The sequence below is a fragment of the Botrytis sinoallii genome (genome assembly GCF_014898435.1).
Source record: "Botrytis sinoallii strain Bc 23 chromosome Unknown BSIN_009, whole genome shotgun sequence".
In the NCBI taxonomy this organism is placed as follows: Eukaryota; Fungi; Ascomycota; class Leotiomycetes; order Helotiales; family Sclerotiniaceae; genus Botrytis; species Botrytis sinoallii.
In genome coordinates, this window is record NW_024066036.1 from 392,259 (window position 1) to 415,836 (window position 23,578).

Here is a 23,578-nt window from a genome sequence, read left to right on the forward strand (position 1 = left end):
GGGACTTGGCCCCTCGGAGGACTGTTTGGTATAGGGCTGGTTCTCATAGGGCTGGTTGTAATAGTAATAACTCGAAATTGAACAGGACAAGTATCGGGGTGCGGGCAGTCTCGTATCAGGTGGCTGGCAAAACCGCAGCGATAGCATTTACCGCGTTCCCACTGCGAATTCAGGTTCCTAGTAGTATATTCCTTTTTTCCTAAGCTTAGGTCTATTGGGTCTTCAGGAGTAGACTTCGGGCTAGCAAGTTGTAAAGGTGGAGTAGTGATTATTCTCTGAAGTGAAATTTCAAAAGCGATAGGATGAATATAATGGATTTGTTATTAGTATTGATGGAATCAGTTATCGAATTGTTATAAATAGTTAGTGTATTGACGAAATTCATGGGTTGGAGTGGGGTTATACAATAATATGTCTTGTAATTCACAAGAGATTCCTTGAAATAGGAGTGGGGTTAAAGCGTTATCAAGTATTTTTCCTTCTAAAGCGAATCTCTGGAATTCCGTGAAGAAGGTGCTAAAATCGAGGTGTTTTTGTTTTAGTATATATAGTTTGTTTTGTATGTTTTGTATTCGATTAGGATCCCCAAAGGCGGTTTCGAGATATTCGAGGAGTGTGGTATAATCGGTGAATTGAGGAATCCCATGGGAGATCTTAGGTAGTATAAGCTCGTATGCCTTTCCAGTAAGTCTTTCAGCAGTGTAAGTCAAGTGGGTAGAAGTTGTCGGGAATTTATTATTATTCGTATTCAATTTTCTGTATATTTATTGAACAAATCTGTGCAGATCGGAGTAAGTGTTATCAAACTCTTTCGGATCGGGGATGCGCTTACTCAATCGAGTGGTCGGAGCAGGTACAGTAGGTTCGGGGATAGAGTCAGCAGGAGTTTCGAGGGATATGGTTTTCAAACGAGCAAGTATAGTAGGTGTGGATTCGGCAAGGTGATCGAGTAGATGGGTGTTTTTAAGTAGCAATCTGCTTGTGTAGAGCGGTTTGAATATATTTGCGGACTAGGGATTCGGAAATTTCGCATTCGAGCGATCTGTTGGTCTTCTCCAGCTCGGCATAATATGCAAATGCCGATTGGAGGTATTGGTATCAAACCTGGGGGTCCTTCGATACGGAAGTACCAAATTCTGAGGAGTCCCTAGATTGGCCAGGCGGGTGCGGAGCAGTTATCGCAAAAGTGATATTTTAATGGGTAGGAGCTACGTAGTATCACGGGGCAGGCGGGCGGGATAGGGTTCTAATAACTTTGTTCTAATCTGGCAAGGTTATACTGATTCGGGTGATAGGTTCAGATTGAGGATTAAGATGTAGCTCAAAGAGCTATGATACAGGATCTTCCAAGTTGAAGATATACAGGATTTTGCTAAGCGAGCTAGCCCGATCGGGCCCTAGCTCACTTGCGCTCCGGCGCGAGCGCTCAATTCGGTCCCCTCCGAGGGGACCAATATGTCACGTGATCTCACACCGTGACAGATCTAAAGATTTAGAAGAGGCTTTAAAGCTTGAAAAAAGGAAAAGAGCTTATTCAAAGTGTTTAAATCTTATTGGAAAAAAGGGAAATGATGTGTTTTTATATTTTTATTTATTTATTTATAGTGATTAACGTCTAATATCTGACCTCCCAAGGGGTATTCTAGACGTACTAAGGAGCGGGCCTACGGGCCGCTAGCGTTCCAGCCGCTCATAGTAGTGTAATGTTAGCTAATCAGGGGCTTGTTGCCTCTGGTGTTCCCCCGCTCAATACCGCTCATGGCGATCCTGCGGCTGTTCTGTCTAAGGGTTTGTGGTCCTGTTTTAGAGGGCCTTGTTTCGTATGCCATTCGGGTATCGGCGGATGATCAGGTCGATCGCTGTCGATCGGGAGAGCGCTCGGAGCGCTTATGGCTGGTCGGTGCGGGTCTTAGGTTGATTGGAGTGGAGAGCTCATCCTCGGGGTATTGGAACAGATTGGAATTCGTGTAGTTTCGTGTAGTTTGAGTATATCCTAGTATAGAATTCGGATCTAGCAAAAAGGTTAATAAAACTATATTGTATTTATAGGATGCGGTTAATATATACTATCGCATCCTATTCGGATCGAAGTCGATTTGATACAAGTGGCCAGTCATTGCGTGTTTGATTATTGATTAAACATTGAAAGAAATACAGTGGGCTTTTCTCAATCCTGTATGTACAGATGTTTGTGCTATTTTCGTGATTGAATCTGATATGATAGGCTACAAAGTCATTATATCCGGTCCGCATCGCTATGAGTCTGTGTAATGCCCCGCGAGAGAGCTTAAGGCTTCCTGGCTCTGAGGTATTATATACCGATTTCCATACATTATATATTTCAGAGATCAGGCCTCTTTTTTCCTTCCACCATCTGCTTTCGGAATGCCGATATTTAGCACATAGGACAGAGCGGGAGCTACTGACTGTAGGGAGGCAGGATAGGTTAGGGTCAAGTGGTCTAGCTGTGCTTTGATTAGCGAGGCGATCGGCTGCCTCGTTGCTCTCAATCTTAGTATACCTAGGGGACTGCTTGATTACAATATCGTAATATTGTATTGCTTGATGGCACTTGTGGTATGCCCATTAAAAGGAGGCAGCAATGCTTCCTTGCATTTCTCAGATTACTGAAATGCTATCAATATATAATTATATTTGTTCTTGGTAGAGGCAATCAATGATATTCAGAAGGCATTCTAATCCCCGCCATACGTTGATTGCCTTAGTATCAAAAACATACAATTGTTTGTGTATATGGTTGTAGTTGTTATCGATCTATTGCTTGCTGTGATAGATTGCAAAGCCGTATTCTACATAATAACTGTGTTTGTTATATTGTTTAGATTTATCTGAAAACACAAAGTAATCTTTTTGGAAGATTAAATTCTATTATTTTTTAAATACTTTTGTGGTATTCTCTTTATTTATATTATTCGTTGAATCGATGTGATACTCGGGAGAGAAGTGAGGCTATAAGAGTCTGGGGTATTTGATGGTAGGGATTGCCTGTTCTATTCTTTGCAGTTTTGTATTGGGACCTTTTAGAGTACCTATGCCTCGTTTTCTTTTCCTGATGTATAGCTTTAATTGGTTTACAAGTAAGTATTATATATCCACTATCTGAAGCTGAAATGCGAACCTCAGTCTGGCTTGCTCTAGTGCAACAATTCCAGCTAAAAGACTAGCTTTTACAAAAAGTGTGGTTATTGGGATTGTCTTGTAGACGGGTAAAGCTCTTTGTACTGCATTATGAATCGTTTTGCTAACTAGGTCGATATATTTCTTGATCCCAGTGTCGATCGGAATATAGCCTGTATTTGGGTATTGTTTGTATAGCCTATCGAATTATATTTCGGAGTTGAAGAGGGTGATAGGGAGTATACAGGTAATGATCGCTTTTTGCAGGCAGGCTGCAGATGGTCTGTAAGCTGTATGAGCTATTGATCGGATATAGGACACAACACGCATAACTTTCGCGATATACGTTTTGACATACTGTAGGAATATTAGGCATCGATCAAAAAAGACGCCAAGCCAGTATAAGATTGGTTATGCTCCATTAATAAGCCCTAAAGGAGTCAGTGTAATAACTAGATTCCGACTTATCCTTATAGCCGGATTTGCAATTTCATATTTTCTCGATATGTAAAATAGCTCAAACTTTTCCGGAGCGAAAAAAACCTTATTCTGATCTCCCTATTATAGGATATATCGAACGGTTCGGTGGAGCATACATGTATTCGTGGATAGGTCCTTAGACGTGTGGTATATAGCTATATCGTCAGCATATCCGAAGCACTGTGCTCTATCTTAATTGAGAAGCTCAGCAAGGTAGAGGGTATACAGGATAGGGGAGAGTGGCGATCTCTGGGGGGTACTGTATGCGACCAGGAAATCCTGTGTTGTGATCCCCTCAAGCCTTACACGCACACGTCTCTCAGTCAAGAATGAATCAACGAGTTGCAAAAGCACTATAGGCCAACTCTGCTTCTTTATATATTATAGGAGCCGTCTTTTAAGAAGTGCATCATAGGCGCTTTGTACATCCATTATTACTAGTGTAACCACTTTACCAGCTGTTAAAACAAGCTCGGCATTATAAGTGAAGACAGCTGTGAGATTAATACCAGCTCTTTTCGGTAGCACTCCGTAATACTAAGGGCTGATAATATTGTATCTCATGGCCATCCATGCAATTTGACTGGCGATATACCTTTCTAATTCTTTTCTAATACACAATATCAATGCAATCGATCTTTATAATCTTAGAGACATTCTATCCTTTTTATCAACCTTGGACAGTATAACTATTTTAGCAAGTTTCCATTCGTTAGGGTAATAGCTGAGCCTAAGGCAGGCCGCGAAAATCTTATGTATTACACTCTTCGTACTAGGCCAGCATGCCTTGAGAAAACGAACAGTTGCCCGATCAACTCCGGGTGACATGCTCCTGACTCTTATTATATGTTTTTCCATTTTCTTTGTGGTAATCGTTCTTTTCTATGGTAAGATCGTCTAGTAGCCCTGTTCCTGTAGAGGGTTGTATTGTAGATCGTCCGATACTTTGAAGTGGTCGAGTACCGTTGTAAAGAGTGCTTCGGCTTTTTCCCTGATATCAGTAATCTCCTGGCCTTCGATTACTAGAAGAGGGACCTTGAGGCCTGCTTCTGGGGTCAGCTTGTGCCAGTTCATGACTTTGTATAGTTCCTGATCGTCCTGTACATCGTCCAAGCACTTAGTCCAATAGGCTCGTTTCGATACTCGCACGACCCTCTGTAGATCCTGCTGGACAGTTGCTATTCTGTTAGTAGTTCCAGTTCTCCTAGCTTGTGTATATATTCGGTATGCCTCCTTACACTCATCAATCTATTACGGGAATGATCAGTAGGGTTTGCAGCCTTTCTACCCCACAGCTATTACAGAGGCGCTCAGTGCGCTTATGAGTTTGGCAATCAGTCTGTCGATATCATAGATAAACCAAAGGTCCGGGTTCTGGAGGTTTGCTAAGCGATTAGCCATTATGTCTACCAGGCAGGGTAAATCTGAATCGCGTATCCGGATATACATTTGTTCGTATTTAGAGGTTCCTCTGTCCGAGATGGTAGTGATTTGAATGGCGTGATCAGAGCTACTGTACAGATTGTTATCGATTACTATCGTGGCAGTAGTTAGATTGGAAAAGGTTAGATCCAGAATATATCCCCTTGTATATGTAGAGGCATTAGGAGTCCCGATATACTCTATTCCCTGTTCGGCAGCTTATTGTATAAGCGTGTCACCTTGGTTGGTAATTACTACTCCAAGTCCTATAGATCATACTTAGTATTGAAATCACCTTCGATAACTGTACCAGTTCTTGAGGCGATTTCTAATCCAAGTATGTATTCTATTGTCAACGGATCAAGCGGGGTGCGGTAGGCATTGAGGATCGAATACCTATTAACATTGATCCAAAATAGATTCTGCTTCCGATTTGTTTTATTTGTCTAACCTTCAAGTTGCCTCCTTTTTGTATATAGGTGATCACTTGTAGCCTATGCTCAGAGCCATTAGCTGCCCCTTAGGTATTGATCAGTTGGTATCAGTCATATACAGTATGATTTTGGGTTGCCGAGTTATTATACAATCAGGATTCTTGAATACAAATGATATCCATATCAATCTCTCCAGCAACCTATAGGAAAATAATATGATTGAAGTATCCACACCCTACATTCGCCTACACAATCGTGAGCCCCCTTCCCCCTATTGAGTTCGCATTGGTTATACAACTCATACAGGGTGGTGGCAGCTTCGTCGGCATTTGACTCACTCCCCTCGCTCATTTCAGAGTCGGAAGGTGAGAAGGCTTTTTCAGCTATAGCTACTACATTATAGTTTACCCCTTTGTTAGCACGGCGTGGAGGGTTACAGCCCGGGGTGTGAATCGGACTGTTGGAGGGGCCCTCCCCTGATCGGGCCCGTTTGGGCAGAAATGAATTATATTATAACTACTTTCTAGAATATATTATAATACAAAGTAGGTTCGCTACACCTACAGACGCTTTCCCGGCTCACTTGTAATAAAACCATTAGTACTAGGCTTCTATAGAATCTTCTGACTATGTTAAACCATTTATTATATAATTACCTTTGAAAGTTCTAGCCAGAATCAAAACCATTCCTTTATATCTCTATTCCTGTTTATTCCTTAAATCTATCTGATACCTTCATTATGCCTTCTGCCCTATAGTATCCGATTATAGATCGATATACATATTTGTTCTTTTGAACTATATAGATAGTATTGTTATTGCTATTATTATATACTATACCTCATGGTTAATAATTGTTTTATATTACCTTGCCGGATCTCTCCTACACAACAAGGCCAACTATATCTTGCAGGCTTGTTATTTCAAACCCCTAGCTAGGTAGTCCTTCTATAGTATTTCCAACCCACTAATCAAAGCTCTACTTGTAAATCTACTCCCTTAATGTATAATTTGTAATCGAAAGTAGAATGCTAGGAGTGCATTGCACATATATATTATAGGATTAACCTGTCAAGGTACGGGTAAAGACTTATATTGTACCATAAGAGTAGAAGAGCTATGGAAGAGTGAAGCCCTACTTATAGGAAGTAGGGCGCACTAGTATACTGTGCCTGAGGCACGAAGGCAACTACAGATCATGTAGTTAGCGCCGTAACAATACTCCCCGTTCAAAGCGATCGGTCCACGATCGTAATACCAATTGACCTTTTAGAAAACAAAATAATACTAAAATACTCTAATTTCTATTATTGGATTAAAATGAACTTTTTTGGAAGTAGTAATCAATTGCCGAAGCTTTTTAAATCTGTCTCGGCCTCGATTCGGAGATGCACTTGGTATAAGTATTAGCGAGAAATCAGGAATAGTAAATCTTTTGAAACCTATTTAAGCAAATGGTTCTAGCTTATTTGGATTTGCTAAGTAGAAAACAATAATCGTATCTTTCTAGTTATAAAGGTTTTCGGTGGGTTGCTAAAATGCTAGGTAATATTTCTATTTGACTTGGTAGTGAAATCCGTTTTTGTTATGGCAGTTAAATAGTTTATCGAATTCTTATTGCTCGATTTTCTCGTTTGTTTTGTTATCTTTTTCTAGAATATAGTCTTAGTTTCGGTGGGATTCGATTTCGTTGATTGCTTTTTGACCGGTTAATCTAGGTGAGCAATAAAGTGATCGGAATAATAAATTGTGGAATACTAGAAAGATCTTAAAATTAGTAAGGAGCTAAAATAGATAGATTCGTTTATAAACTTTTAGAATCTTATAGAAACTATTCTATTTATTATCACCTTTTTTTATTAAGTGATTGGTTTTTATATTCTTAATACTAACCTATACTTTGTTACCTTCTTTGTATAGAAAGGTATCAATACGAGTCTTATTAGTGTAATCTTTATATCTCTGAATAGATTGAGCAGCTAGGGCTTTCAATTTTGTTAGGATAATATCAAATCGGTCTGCAATCTCGTTAGCTTTTAGGAATTTGCGTTTGTATTGATATAATAGGTTTAAGGGAATAGGTAAAAAGGGCTCAATGCTGAGATGTGAGTGAAAATTGTAGTTAGTGAAGAATAGGGATATACCAATAATCTTTGAGGTGATATTATTAAGTGCAAACTCTGCGAATGGGAGTTAATCATACTAATTATCTTGATGAAAGTTCATAAAAACCTGAAGATATTGTTTTATTATAATATTGATCCTTTCTATTTATCCATCGGACTTGAAATAAAATAAAAAGGATTGTTTCAAAGTGATCGATAAATACTTGAATAAGTGCTTCCAGAATTCTGATATAAATTGTAAACCTTTATCGGATACTATATTATCAGATACACTGTGTAAACAATAGACTTTTTCGATGAACCGATCAGCGAGTTTCTTTGTGGATAATTCTATAACCGGAATGAAATGATACATTTTCGTTAGGCAACAAATAACTGTAATGATATGTTGATGCTTTTTGCTATAGTGTTTGCTGATTGGTAGTGATATAATATAGTCAATGGAGATGTTGGACCAGGGGCGGAATGGTACTGGTAGGGGTTCTAGGAATCCGGGTGTGGCAAGACGGGAGGTTTTGATTTGGAAGCAGAGTTGATAGGCTTGTATATAAGTTTCGATTTCTCTTGATATATTGGGCTATTAGTATGTGCGGGAGACGAGATCAATAGTTTTAATTCAACCAAGATATCCTGTCAGACCAATAGAATACATTTGGTATATGATCTGGGTGCAAAGCTTAGTAAAGAGGGAAACAAAAAGGCAATCACAATAAAAAATTTTATTATTGATTAATCTACAATCTTGAAAAGCAATTCGGAGATCTTTTCGGATCGATAGCAGCCAATAACAAACAGTTAGATTCTAAAGTATTTTACACATAATAGTAACCAATTCGGATGATTCATATGCTTTATCAATAAGATCATCAATCGGCTTCTCAATATCAAGAATGATCATACTCATAGACGCCGCAATGAAATCGATATCGTTATTTATTTATCAAATAAAGTCCTTGAATGTAGCGGTGTCGAATACTCTTTTCGGGAGGACTGTTTGTAAGCGATTCTTGATTCGGTCATCATTAGGGTCGGCGTGTACAGAGCGATCTTCTGCTTTCCTATTCAGTGTATCGGGACGAATTGCTTTAAGACCCGATCTGTATATGATACGAAAGTTGAAACCAATCAGGAATTCAGTCTATCTAGTTTGTCTTTGATTTAACATCTTTATCGATGTAAAGTACTCTAGATTCTTATAATCAGTAATAATCTCGAACAGCTCTTGAGTTCTATATAGTTCGGGTTTCCATTTTTTTAAAGACTTGATAATAGCTAATAATTCCTTATCATAAATCTCATAGTTGTATTCGACAACACTATATTTTGAGGAGAAGTATGCAATTGGGTGTAATCAGCTTTTATTGTTATATTGAAAGAGTATTCCGCTTGCAGTTTAGTCGGAAGCATTTATTTCGATAACTGTGCAGTGATGGTGATCAAATATTGCAAGGACTGGAGTGGAGGCAAAGGTATGCTTCAGGTTTTCAAAGGCATTTTCTTGATCAGTAGTCCAATTCTATATATTCTCTTTTTTCAATAAATGGTTTAAAGGTTCTGTGATTTTAGAAAAGTTGTGAATGAAGTGTTGATAGAAATTAGCGAATTCTAGAAAGCATTGGAGGTCTTTTAGCTTAGTTAACAACTTCTATTCGAGGATAGTTTTAATCTTATCAGGGTTCATCTCGATATTACTAGGAGTAATGATTAGGCTAAGGTACTTTGTTCTTCTTGTTTCGAATTCGCATTTATCAATATCAATTTGTAATCCAACATCAATAAGTCTTTAAACGATTTTGTAAACTTGCTTTTAATAATCTATAACATTCTCAAAGTAGATCAAGATATTATTTAGATACACTATACAATTCTTATTCAGGAAATCAAAAAGAATATGATTGATATAATTCTGAAACAAGATAGAAGTATTGTAAAGACCGAAAGGTATTACCAGAGATTCGAATAAGTCGAAACAAATTGTAAAAGTGGTTTTTCATTTATAACCTTTTGCAATCCATAATTTATTAAATACAGCAATGATATTCAATTTGATATAAACTTTAGCATAACATAAAGCATCAAGGGTTTTTTTGATTAGTGGTAGTGGATAATAGTTTTTAATAATAATATTATTCAGTTTACGGTAGTCCTAGCAAATTCGAACGCCCCCCCCAGGCTTTGCAGCTAAAAGGAATAAAACAACCGATCAGAAGCGGGATTTACGGATGAATCCTTTATTTAGGTTATTATCGAGCTATTTGTAAATAACTTGAAGTTCGATTAGGGATATTAAGCGATCTTTGTTATACAAAAACTCTTTACCTGACATAATCTCGATTTTGTGATTTTAAAAGCATTATGGTGAAAGCTCGTTAACAAGGGAAAGTAAGAATCTAGTGAATAGATTACAAAGCTAGAGTGATAGCTTGCTCTGAATCTTTATTGTAGATGGTACAGGTCGATCAGTTTTTTCCATGAACTTCTTGATATCGCTTTTTATAATACTGCGACATAATTGAATAGGATCGTTTGTTACTATACAGTGTAACTCGCAAGTTTTATCTAATTTATCCCAAGTTACTTTTGTAATATAAGCTTCCTAATCTTTATAGAATTGAATAAAGCTATTAACTGTGAGGAACTTTATATTGTTTATTTTCTGTTGGATATTTTGTAAGGCATCAGTCGGTTCCTCAGAGGGCTTTTATAGTGATAGGGGGTTTAATAGGGGTAAAATGTTTTAGTTTCGTAACAGTCTCTTATATATCCTAAAGCCTACAATGATTTGCGTTGGAAACCGGTTTCAGGATTGGCTGGTTTGGTATTATTTTGGTGTAGGTCTCTATTTTTCCGTTGATTTGATAAATGTAGTAACGGTTTGAGTCGGGTGGCATTGGATTAGCAGGATTTATATTATAGAGATTTCTATCAATATTCTTCTCCACAACTAGAGTTAAAGAATCATATTCCAAAAGTATTAATTGGTTTTGGAATAAGAAGGAGGGAATCTGGAGACTTTTATTAATGATTTCTTTAGTAAAGGTATGATATGGGGTTGAGATAGATTTCTTTGAAGTAGATTTCAAAATAGATTTTTTAATGGGTATATATAATATTAGATTGAGCACTGTATCTACTGAGATCGGTACATCGTTACATCGAAGATAACAATTGCAGCAGAATTAATTGGGCAGCAATATCTGGAGCAATATATGAATGTGAACTTAAAAGTCATTATTACCCAATTAATGGTAGGGTTATAACATTAAAGCTATAGAAAACCAAGGATCATAGAGTTTGTATCGAAAAGATTGATAATATAGAATAAGCCAATTTCTTTATGATTATTAATCCATAGATCTAATAGTGTATACTGAAATAGGATATCAGAAGTCCTTTTGTCTGTAAATAACAGGTTGCGGATAGTAGGGAGGGGATATATAGAGATACCAAGCTTGAATATAAGGGTTCTATTTATAAACCCATATCCCGCGGCTCCATTATCTACTAAGCCAATAAGTAGGATAATCATGTTAGGCGTAAGGAAAATTTCCGTTAAGATTTTAAGAGATTTGCTATTTATTATTCTAAGATATAAAGGATCCCTAAATATAATCGATCTTTTAATCCACAAAAACAAACTTTCCATAAAGAATCTTGATTTGCAACTATGAATTGAGGTTAGTCTTTTAATATGCTTAACTAGGAAATTGAATTTCCACTATTATTCGAATATACAGAACCTTCAACAAATCCGCCCAGATCTCTGTTACTAGTGAGAACTGGAAAGGCATATCGAAATAATACTGCGGTAGTTGGGAAACAATTAGTAGGTGGGAATATATTCTGATAAGTAAGATTATAAGTGTTGCGATAGAGTCCGGGGTTATAATGATAATCGGTAATGGAAAAACGATGGACATTCGGAGTATATTGGTTCATAGCAAAGGGATGATCAGGATATTGTATGGTTCCTGAGTTGGTATTATATTTTACATCGTTGCATTGCTTTTCTTTGCAGTTGAATTTGATATAACCGGGCTTTTTGTAATAAAGATAAAGGCCAAGATCTAGATATTGTTCTTTATTGTAACATAATAAGGGTTACTGGCCTTGGCAAGCAGTATTCAGTTATATAGGATCTCCAGAAAGATCAAGCGTAGATATTACAGTAACGATAGTAGGCTTCTTTTTATTGGGTTTTTTTTGATCACTGAAGTTGGTGCCTTGGTTCTTGTGTTGATTGTCAAGATGAATCTTTTCCTTTAAGTTATTATAGATGCCTTGCCACCAGACTATCCATACATCAATATCAGCAACAAAAGGTTTATTAAAGCAGTTAATTGAAGTATCGATTAATTCTTATAAGACTTTAAGTTTAAGATTAGCGATTTGTTGTTCAGCAGTCTTCTTATATTTAATAGCGAATTGCTTAAATTCGGTAATAAAGTTATTAAATAGGGTTCTTCTTTATTTTATATTTATTGTAATTTATGGAAGCTTTGCGTGAGAGATTTAGAGTCTGATATTGCTTATTTAATTTATACTAGATACCTACTATAATACACCATCTAGAGGGCTAAAGGTCGGAATTATACACGTTATCTGTGATTGTATTAAAGTGTATCTGATTGTTTGTATAAACAGAACCAGAAAGTAGGTTAGCAAGAAATATGATTTTCTGAAATTCTGATTCATTTTTGTAATTCACGATCAAGTAGTGATTGATTGTATTATGAAAAGTTGTATACTAATCTTAATGCTTTGTGATATCTTACTCATCATCATTGAACTTTTTAGGGGTGGCGAAATATTTGTGATGAGATGAAGCTTGCGAATTATTATGAACAGTAATCTTTAATATTTCAATTGTATCTTTCAATTCGATAATCTTTGATTAAATATTAATGGCTTGGGCTTGAGTAGTAACAGCTTGGGTTTGTAATGAGTCTACAATCGATTCAATCGATTCAAATATAACTTAAAGCGATAGCGAAGTATATAGTATTTGGATTATTGAATAGGTTTATAAAGGGAGAGATATCGGCTTTGGCGGAGTTGAAAACAATGGTTTAAGAAAAGGAACTGTAAAAGTAAACTAAATGTAAGCACTTTTGGTATAGGTACTTATTCACCCATCTTCAACACTTTTTAAGACTCAAAATATTAACGATAGGGTATACAATAAATCATGGTGAATGTGATCGGCACGATTGGGATAAGGTATCGGTAAAGCTTTTGAAAATAAATAAGAAATAAAGCTATGATAGTTTATTTGAAAATGGTATAAATTGTCAAGGTACGATAAAGACTTATATTATACCATAAGGATAGAAGAGCTATGAAAGAGTGAAGCCCTACTTAATAGGAAGTAGGGCGCGCTAGTATGCTGTGCCTGAGGCACGAAGGCAACTACAGATCATGTAGTTGGCGCCGTGACATAACCTCTGCCTGAAATCCTTTACTATTATAATATCGATCGAGTATTATCAAGTATGGTTTACTAAAAGCATTCTTTCTATACCAAAGCTCCTCTACTGCTATACCGCTCCCATGTATTTGAAGATAAGGTACTAAAAACGTCCCTCCTCCTATTCTATATATACTCCTGCTGGCTTTAGTAGATATTATCCTAACCTTTATATACTTCCTACTATTTCTTTTATTATTTGTAAATATCCGATTCAATATATCTGCAGATTGTATATATTATTGGATTATGAAAACTCTATACACTAGCACCCCAGAGATGTTTTGTCGATTTTCGTTCGTCAAGTTAAGGATATCGGTTCTGCTCCCAATATAGGCTTTAATTAGACTTAGCTATATTATAAAAGCTTCATTATTCGTTGTTTTAAGGGTTAGTTTTGCTTTGCAGATGCTCTACCACGATATACTCTAGCTCTGCTCCCCATATAGATTTATAAAGGCATGGTTCCGTATCAATCCCACTCTCATTTCCCTTCCACCATCGAATAGTTTTCATCTCCGTTTTGCTGGTAATCCTTTATTCCAAATATTTTCGCGATCACCTTCTGATGATCAATTGTATATACCTTTGCTTCCAATACAGCCTCTGATTAGTGTACAACCACCACCCGGCTCCAGCTGACTCTACTTAGCTCTCCGATCGCATGATCGAAGGTTCGTAGGATATACCACGTACAGGTGAGAGTCATCGTATCCCGATGTGTTTTTATAATCATCTTTTATTATTATTAAAACTAAAGTATATCAAAAAGATAAAGTATTTAAAGAGAAATAAGAAAAGAAAGCTAAACTTTAGATAAAAGTTAAAAAGAAAGTTGAAAAGGAATAGAAGGAGATTGAAACGAAAGAGAGGGTATTGCAGAGGAAGGTTGATTATTAGATTATATATAATGCGAAAAAGGAGATTAAAAAGATTCTAAAATCAACAAAATCTTTAATCAAAAGAGATAAAAAGTTTCCCAAAGCTTTTTCTATTATAGATTTAATATCGATAAAGACTATAGAGCTCTTTGATACTGTAAAGACTAATAATTCGAAAGGGAAGGAGGAGGAGGTCATATTGCGATCTAGTAGAGGGCGAGCATTACGAGTTCCATCGAAATTCAAAATCTGAAGATTTTATTATGTTTTTAGATAGTATTATATCTTGTCATTTATCAATTAAATTGCTAGCTCTTTATCTTATAAATTGGAATTGTTATTAATTTTTAAAGTTATTCAAAATGGGTGATCGAGATCGTGCATATAGCAGGGACGTGCACGTAGTAGGGAAATCGGTTACTATCTCTATCAACCCACCAAATAGTCGAACAAAATCCTGCAAGTCGACCCAGGAAGTCATTGTGGATTCAAAAGCCTGGTTTTGTCATCGCTATAAGTCAAGAAGTTTGATATGGTAGGGTACATATTATCCTCATCCGCAAAAAGTTGAGTGATGCAATATTATTATTTTGAACAAATGTCATTACTCAAAAGATACCTGGGCTAGAAAGAAGACCATGTAGAAAGTACCTAGTGGTGCCTGAATATTTCTAGGGTATCGCGGGGTACATTACGTGAGGTGCGTTTGAAGTCTCAGTAAACTCAGGCACCTGAAACATATTCACGTACAGAAATCATGTGGGAAATATGAGATAAGAATAATAGTTTAGTTTTCATTGTTCTCAGAGAAAAAAAAAGGCGATTGTCGCAAAACATATACTGTAATAAACGTTGAACCCTAAGAATATCCATCATCCAAGATTCCCTGCGCACGCTAGCGACTTAGTCCTATAATCCTGAGATACCAAAACTCCTCACTCATACCGCATCAAACTCCGAATAACATCCCGCCTTGATCGTGACCATACCAATATCTTCATTCCGTGTCAAAAAATCTTATCTCATCAACTCCTGAAAACTGCACCCTTTTCCTTGTACAATACGCATCTCATTGTCTCCAAAACTCTTCCCTTTGAGGCCTATTCGACCCCCCAAATGCATAACCTCCTCTTTCTCTTTTACTCAAGTCCTCGTTCCTCGTTCTTGAGCCCGGTACAGTTTCCGTCCTCGCAGGTCTGTACGATGTGGGTACCGCTTTAATGAAGCCCTCGGGCTTTTCGTAAACTTTGTTTTTCTGATCATAATAGTTGACATAAATCAATCGTTCGTTGCTCCATGTCTCCGTCCAGGATTTCTGCATGTGTTCTACCAGAAAGTTGAAATCACTTTTAGAAACAATTTGTTGATCTGATCTGACTTTTGGTTCTTGTTTCGGTGATGTGGCGGGAGTTGGAATTTGAGTTGAAGCAGGTGGAGTAATGATTAGACGTTGTGAAAGTCTGATTATGATGTTGGAAGCATCTTCTTCAATGAGTTTCCAGTGTTTAAGAAGTGTACCGAAGCCGGGAAGTTGTCTAGAACCGGAGGTTTGTGTGGTCTTGTTGGCGATCTCGTATAGTTTTCTTTTGATGTCAGATGATACTGCCCGGAGACATGTGTTCATTGGTTGAATGGATGCTTCATCGCCGACAGCCATCCTGTGCCCGAAACACCGATTTAAAGTATCATATTGAACTGAGAGGGTGGTGTGTGAGTGGAGGAGGGTGTCTTGAAGCTTGTCGAAATTCTCGTGCTTAGTACCTAGTCGTCGAGTTTCTCGGATCTGATGGCAAAATCCAATACAGTCTGACAACTCATTCAAGAGAGTGTCGACTTGTGTTTGGAAGGCAACTCCGGTTGGAGACATAGTTGCGGTTGTGGAAGTGGTTGATGAGTGATAGTAGTAGTAGATAATAATGAGACTAATTCAGTGACTGGATAGACGAACTAATATGCAGCCCTACTGTGGCCTGTGTCGAATGAAACAAAACCTTTGTATAATCTGAAATATTTGGAGAAATAAGAAGAAAGGAATTGATCAATGGATGGAACCTATCTTGGTTTTAAAGTCGAATTGGATCGCACAATCTAAAACTCGGAGGCCTTTCACCACATCAATCATCAAGGGAAATGTGAGTCCAAGCCTCAGCCACATATGATAACATCCGCATTTTGAATAAACCAGGGGATGCAATTGTGGGTATCCACCACTGGCTCGCCGATGACTTTCAACTGACTCATATCCTATCCAATAGTAATGAAGCAATAGTGCTGGAAACAATCGGTAGCGATGATTGCCTAGAACCTAGAGGACAGATTATGGTGTGCATTGTGACTAGTACGTCTACGTGATTCCATTTCTTAGGGGTAAATGTGTACAAAATGAGGGGAAATTAAGGCGTAGAGTCATTGCGATAACCAAGCATTACTCAACACTCAGATTTTCGCAAACTTACATTGGTTGGTTCATCGAAACGAAGAGGCAGATGTCAAAAAGAATGCAAAGCACGGCAAGTCGCATGGAGCCAAAATTCGGCGCAAGGCAGATTTCGTAAATCACAGGTGCAAGCCAAGCTTTCGAAGTTGTGGAAGTAAGCAGCGGGGCTGTGATTTATTGGACGAGCCACAATCCTTCGGGAGAACGAAAATGATTGGTTGAATGGAAGAAAAATCATGTGATCTCAAAACTACGCCTCGTTTTGAGGCTCAACATCTTGAACACTCCAGGGCTACCTAAGCTGAGCAGAAGAAGATTCCAATGTCCGGTTACATCATTGAGCCTCAATTTGTAACCCGAGTCTACTTCTTATCTCGTGAGTAGGAACTGATGGAGCATGCGATGGCTGTAGGCTATGCAGTATTGTATTCCGAATATCGGTTGTGATGAACGTGCTCGTCTCGATGAAGGGGTTCGCGTCCAACTTCGATTAAGGGATTTTCCCGGAACCCTCAATGATCCCATATCATGTATCTTGGCACACCTCTCCGTTTCTATGTCCGGTATCTATAAGACTTCGGAGCTGAGATTTTGGGTATAAGCTTCCCCATTCCACCACGTGACAGCCCCATCTAGACGCGAGTTGATCTGTCGAAAAAGATGCGATCATGGAATCATATATTTTGTGCTCTCTACTGTTTGGTCCGAGCCATGTTTCCGATACAATCTCAGCCCTACAGGTGATAACCCAATATGATTTTGAAAATGGTCACGTGAAAGTGGACGATTGCTTCCGTTTCACGAACTTTTGTGTTTTGGAAATGTTTGCTTCAACAATCTCAATCAGCGAGATATGAAACCGTTCTCACTTCCTCGCCGGATCAAAACAAAAACACTTCGTCACCAGGTGGAGAGCTAACACGGACCGGCCCACAGTAGTGATCCCGACTTGGCATAGTCTCCACAGATAGATTACAGGACAGCGATCTTCCCAATAGCAACAGCTGTCGCTGGTATACTTCATCGGGTACAATTGGAGGCGTGTTAAAGTCTGAAAAGAACTTTCGGGGCCAATCTGCATTGCAGCCCTCGCAGTCTGAGATAATTTGGACAATAAGAAGTCTCAATGCAGAATTCAGGAGATATTTGATCAAAGGGAAGAATGAGGGGCGAGACTTTCAGATACAGTACCCGCATTATAAGCTTGATTATTTTGATACCTGTCCACAGTATCGTCGTAAGCATATGCGAATCTGCTGGACTTGTAGTTTAAAACAAAATTGATGGGTATATCTCAAAAGCTGCATACTCTTTCAAAGCATCATGTTCTCTAATTTCCTCGAAAACACTTGAAAATGGCGAGGTACAAGGGCGCTTCTGTCCTGTTCTTGCTGTATATCTTGCTGATAATTTATTTATGGACAAAGACACCAGATTTGACAACGCAACGAGTTGAAGTTGCTCAGAGGGGCGACTTCGAGGCACCAGGACCATTCAACCCACCTCCGGCCGTGAGAGCTCGACCACCAGGACCGATTCACAAACAACTTTTGAATGTCGAAAGCTCTCATGCTTCACGCCAAGTCGTCGATACCTTTCAGTACAAAATTCTTCCTGACATACCATCGTGGAACAGACCTCCCAAAGAGCATGTTGCGGAAAAGACTCCTCTCTTCATAGGTTTCACTCGAAACTGGCCTTTACTACAACAGTGCGTTCTATCATATATTACTGCAGGGTGGCCCGCAGAGGACATATATGTTGTGGATAATACTGGCACAATGAGATCCAACTTTGCTTCTAAACCGAAGATCACACTTCAGAACCCTTCGTATCTGAATGTCGATCGGCTCAGAAATATCTTTGGGGTAAACGTAATTTCGACGCCAACCCTTCTCACCTTTTCCCAACTTCAGAATTTCTATATTTACACGGCACTCGAAAATGACTGGGAGAATTATTTCTGGAGTCATATGGATGTTATCGTATTGTCCGACGAAGACTTAACCCATGCACCACTGAATCAACAACGAAATCCTGCGACATCTCACAAGTCTCTATACATGCGAGCTGTCGATGAACTTCGGAGGACCTCGGATCCTGATTACGCGGAAGGATACGATGGATGGGGAATTCGCTTCTTCGAGTATGATTGGCTTGCGCTAAATAACGTACAAAGCTTTGTGAAAATGGGAGGATGGGATCCAATGATCAGCTATTACTCTTCTGATTGCGACATGTATCAGAGGCTTCAGATGGCAGCTATTAAGCTAGATACGGCCGAGGCGGGCTGGGTTATGGATGTGGGAAGAACAATTGATCTAAACTTGCTCTTTCGTCGAAAATACAACCCAGATATGCCCCCCAAAACGGCAACTGACTTGAATAATTTGGCAGAAGATATGATCGGAGGGGAAGGCTTCCGACAACTGATAAAGTTGGTTCAAGCCGAAGCAGAATGGAAAAACAATGATCCAAGCGCTAGAAATCATTGGCAACGAAGGCAGTTAGGAGGTCAAGGAGAGCCATTTCATCGCGATCCTCGGGGTTTCGAACAAGCACTTGAGATATTAATCCGAAGTGGAGATGAGATATATTCAGAAAAATGGGGGCACATAGGTTGCGATCTTAAAGAATCTGGATTGCAATTAGAGGATGTTTGGATGGTTGAGCATGACTGGGAGTAACAATTCGATTGGGGGATGTTCACTTCACTATCAATTATTCATCAGATGGTATTCACTATAGTATCCATTTCTTTTGTTATTGGGCTTTATTGTACGGCGAATGAGACATAGGATCTATTACTATTTATATTTTCATCATTCTTACTCCATTCACGTCTTCCAAAATCGATTGCGTGATTGGCAATTTTCTTTAGGAGATTCTAGTTTATTACCACGCCTGACGTCTGCAGCTTATTGCCCGCATCCCCAAAAAAACAATTCATTTCAAATCTCAGAGCCGCATCCAGCATATAAGCCGAAACCTTTCAACCCAGGTTTACCCTTGATATCCCATTCTGATCGTCATCCCGTATGGACTCTGATACTTCTAGCCTGGCCTCGGGCATCACATTTGATAGTGTGCAACTTCGTAAATCTTTTTGCGATCCCTATCTTGATGCACTTGTGGAACGGTACAAAGACAATACGCATTCCAAGCTAGATGAGAGCCATGCCAATCGTATTGGAAATGTTGGCACCGAGAATCTTGATCTCCCAGATGATGACTTCATTAATGAAGACATCATTTCTAACAACTCTTCTATGAGAACACGATTCCCAACCAAATCATCTACTTACGTGTACGAGCAAGAATCTTTTGATACCTACCGCTGTAAAGTCAATCAGTTGTGTATTGATATAGGCCTTGGCGAACCATCAACTATAGAGCGTATGGATGGAGGAAGTTTCAATCAGGTAATTGGCTAGTCATTTCGAAAAGGCTCTGGAATCCAGCGACGTATCCTGCGGATCCCGCGAGAATGGGATGCCAAATGGTCGAAGCAAACTGATATCCAAAATCAGGCCGAAATAACTATGTGGCTTCAGCAATTCGCATTCCTCCATGTACCCAAGGTTTTGGTTATCGATACAACCGCTGCGAATTCTCTTAAATCACCATTCGTGTTACAAGAGAGGATTCGAGGAATACCCCTGGACAACTTGTTCTTTGAGACTCCCGCGCAGCTTTCCATGTCTGCGAGACTTGAAGTTGTGAAGACTATTGCTGAGTGCATAATCAAATTAGAGAGAACCATTCTGGATAAGCCGGGAAGACTGGTTGGCACCCATGCTGTACCGTGGACTTCATCTTCCATTGCTTCTTCCACACCACGAATAGAATTCGCTGGCTTCTCTGCGAGTTGCATGGAGACCGCACCTCCTCTTGAGAAGCAGAATTTACCGTCATTACTCTCCAATATGATAAAATACCACCAGAGTAACAGAACTGAAGATGATACAGTGTGGGATATGTTGCTAGCTGTTTTGGAGGAGATGGCGGCAAGACACTTTTTCAAATCATCTGACTCAATCAACGTTTTATGGCACTGGGATCTCGAGCCTCGTCACATTTTCGTCGGAATGTCCGAATCTGGAAAGTGGGACGTTAGTGGAGTCATTGATTGGGATGATGTAAAGTCCATGCCGTTAGTTCTGACTAGAGCTCCCAGGTCCTGGCTCTGGTTCTACGAGGAGCGTTTCGAATACGGTAATAACTTCACATATCCATGGGACGGAGACTATGACGCGCCTTTAGATCTGCCCCTCAATGAGGATGTCACAATTGTTTAAAGAGTATTTTGATCGGATGATGCAGGAGGCGGACCCGACGTATATGGATGATACATACGGAAGAGGTCTTTGGATCCGTCGACTCGCTCGATTTGCAAGGGATGGAATTTATGGTACCTCGTACTTGAGAAAATGTGAGAAGTTTATCGAAGATTGGAACAATTACATTGGTGATGTGGGTTCGATTTTTGGGGAAACATGTATCATATATTTCTTGAAGATGGTACGCATCTTTAGATAGAGTGTATCACTTCTCTCGGCAGTCCGTCTTCTCTGAAATAGAAATTCAGTTCGGTATAATCATATCCAAGGTGGGTGCCAAAATCTATCAATTGCTAAATTTACACTATTCCTCAAGAGCGGTGAGTCTATATCTGTCTTAGTTCTAGTAGAACAATCTCCTTACAAATCGAATTTTTGTCCTACAAGCTTCTCACTCAGCGCCCACAATCGCTCTGCATAGTCTGGATTGGTGGTATAATCTGCTGTTTCAGCAATTTGACAATCGGCAAGGTAGGCACCCGAGTGATCTGTATGATTTCCAAGTGTTAGCATTGGGAAAGTATGGTTATTTGGGAAGTAAGAATGTATTTACCTTTCAAAGCTGGATCAAGAGCCGCAACTAATGTTGTTGATGTGCCAGCTTCTAAGCTCTTCCAAGGCAATGAGCCATCCATCTTTATGTGTCCTTCATTATCTTGTCAGTAAAACTTGGAATATCTTGAATGATGGAATTCGAAGTCTGAATTACCTCTAGAATTGAAACGTTCGATCAAAGAGCCATAATCTTTCTCCGGATCCATCTCTCTTACCAAATTCGTGATGATCACGCCAGGGTGAACAGCAAATGCGTGTACTCCCTTGCTTTTCAATCTCTTTGCCAACTCAACGGTAAATAGAATATTTGCTGATTTACTTTGGCCATACCCTGACCATTTGTCATAGTCTTTCCCATCATTGAAATTATAGTCATCGAATCTAACTTCGCCCAATGACCATCCCATACTGGAAAGATTGACAATTCGTGCTCCTTCAGATGCAGCAGCAACAATAGCTGGCATGAGTAGGTTTGTTAGAAGGAAATGCCCCACGTGGTTTGCACCAAATTGAACCTCCAGACCTTCGGCGGTAGTGTTGTATTCGGCTGGCGCCATGACACCCGCATTATTGATGAGAGTGTGGATCTTGGGAGTGGTAGCCAGAATAGATTCAGCCGCAGTTTTGATAGATGAATACTTTCCGAGATCACAATGAACAAATTTAACAGTTGTGCTTGGAGAAGCCGCTTTCACTGATTCTACGGCGGGTGCGGCTTTGGATTCGTCGCGTCCGAGGAGGAGAATAGTTGCTGGCTTAGATGCAGCAAGTAGCAAAGCTGTTTGAGATCCCAGTCCGCCTGGTGTTGGGCCGGTAATAACAACTAAGAATGTTAAAGTAAGTTCATGTGTAATGGAGAATAGGATGAACTCACATGTCTTGTCAGCGACAGACTTTGGAAATGAAGTGACGACTTCAGCGCCATTTGTCTCTTGGTTGAATTGCTTTTGACTGGCCATTTTGCTGTTTGTATTGAATCGAGATATAGAACTATCGAAAGATGTGTTGGTGGGTTGATTGTAATGTTGATGTTGATGATGTGTTGATGAGTAGAAGCATTCTGGTGATCGAGAAATGCAGTCTTTATATACATAGTTTCATCGCTCTTGAACTCTATCACAGTTTCTTCCCAATCCACAATATTCTGGCCCCTAATCCATCGGCGAAGGGTATTCAGTTCTCCATCCACAGCATTTGCTTGACATCATCGATGTCACTGCCAAATTTTTGCATTGATGGACTGTACTAATTGAATAGAGTCCGAAATGCTTACCAATGTCCAAGTGAGGAGACCTACAATTCGACCAAAAACTCACATTTCAGTGCCCACAGAGTAGCAGTAATTCCGAAAGAGAATTTTAGCATACGGATTAATGAGCTAGAAGTTTGCTTGATGACGGAGTTAGATTTCTGACGGAGTTATGCCATGCGGTCATTGCGTCCGTGAGCGGCCGTTAGACCGCGTCGGATGTAAGTTCAATTTTTGATCTCCAAATCCGATGTTCGCATACCCCCATCGTTGAGGACATGATTGATAAAACTTCCGGCGTGCTTCACTCCCATCTTGCGATATTATGCAGTCGAAAATAGAGTTTACGAGTTCATATATTTAACTATCTCCATTTTGGAGTACCAATTCTTACTCTTGGCGATGTCAATGCTGTGCCAAACGGGTTTATGAATTCAAGTCGAATTCCGAGATGTTAAGAAATTGTCAAGGTCTCCTCTTCTTTGCTTGGAAAGGGAGATGGTGTAGCAAAATACTCTAAGTTGTTGGTTCTTTGGGGTTTAAATAAAGGAGCCTCACCCGCTTGAAAATATAGCATACATCGCTACTTTCTCGTCTTCTTCGAAATGGTGAATATATTGGAAATGGGGGACTCTTATCGTCGGTTCATCACCCTTCCATGATACGGACAGATAGGAAACAGTTTCTTACCTCAAATTACAGGGAGCCGTGTTTTGTGACAAGTCAAGATGGTGCTGCAGCTGGCGAGAAACTGTGGACTCAGTTGTCCAGCAAGTTGGAGAGAATTCAACCAAACGTCATGGAGGGATTCTAGCACTTTTTGAATTTCTCTTGGGTTAATTTTGCGATATTTGTGATTTCCTATTCAGACATCCTTGCCATAACACATCATACAAATATTAACATCAAAATTCGTAATCTAACATTGCTGTCGTACTTTCGTCCTCGCCTAGCTCCGACCAATAAAGGCAAGTTACTGTGCCACAGTTGGCCGGTGGCCGAGACTCCACACGTGTCCAGGTGCTAGGCAACCTTTCCCCAACACCAAC

At 39.2% G+C, this 23,578-nt stretch overlaps 4 protein-coding genes across 4 annotated transcripts; 2 read left to right on the forward strand and 2 right to left on the reverse strand.

The window, feature by feature from the left end:
* Positions 1-15,017: 15,017 nt before the first annotated feature.
* EAF02_005722 (uncharacterized protein) lies at positions 15,018-15,815 on the reverse strand (the record flags this gene model as incomplete). Its single annotated transcript, XM_038901770.1, has 1 exon — positions 15,018-15,815. The coding sequence occupies one exon, from the start codon at positions 15,813-15,815 to the stop codon at positions 15,018-15,020; it is 798 nt and encodes a 265-aa protein (XP_038757987.1).
* Positions 15,816-17,740: 1,925 nt separating this feature from the next.
* EAF02_005723 (uncharacterized protein) lies at positions 17,741-19,072 on the forward strand (the record flags this gene model as incomplete). Its single annotated transcript, XM_038901771.1, has 1 exon — positions 17,741-19,072. The coding sequence occupies one exon, from the start codon at positions 17,741-17,743 to the stop codon at positions 19,070-19,072; it is 1,332 nt and encodes a 443-aa protein (XP_038757988.1).
* Positions 19,073-19,423: 351 nt separating this feature from the next.
* On the forward strand, positions 19,424-20,683 carry EAF02_005724 (uncharacterized protein; the record flags this gene model as incomplete). The annotated part of the gene is given in 2 exon segments (XM_038901772.1): positions 19,424-19,807; positions 19,820-20,683. 2 exon segments carry the CDS (start codon positions 19,424-19,426, stop codon positions 20,681-20,683), a joined length of 1,248 nt encoding a protein of 415 aa, XP_038757989.1.
* Positions 20,684-20,875: 192 nt separating this feature from the next.
* EAF02_005725 (uncharacterized protein) lies at positions 20,876-22,633 on the reverse strand. The gene is made up of 5 exons (XM_038901773.1): positions 22,554-22,633; positions 22,155-22,270; positions 21,435-22,103; positions 21,279-21,371; positions 20,876-21,213 (listed from the first exon to the last, which is right to left on the reverse strand). The coding sequence occupies exons 2-5, from the start codon at positions 22,237-22,239 to the stop codon at positions 21,086-21,088; spliced, it is 975 nt and encodes a 324-aa protein (XP_038757990.1). The 5' UTR covers positions 22,240-22,270; positions 22,554-22,633; the 3' UTR covers positions 20,876-21,085.
* Between the last annotated feature and the right edge of the window lie 945 nt (positions 22,634-23,578).

Coding starts and splice junctions, on each gene's coding strand:
- EAF02_005725 (XM_038901773.1), bottom strand. CDS start 22,239: ATGGCCAGTCAAAAGCAATTCAACCAAGAGACAAATGGCGCTGAAGTC. Junction 22,104..22,154: donor GTCTGTCGCTGACAAGACAT/GTGAGTTCATCC, acceptor TAACATTCTTAG/TTGTTATTACCGGCCCAACA. Junction 21,372..21,434: donor CGAACGTTTCAATTCTAGAG/GTAATTCAGACT, acceptor AAGATAATGAAG/GACACATAAAGATGGATGGC.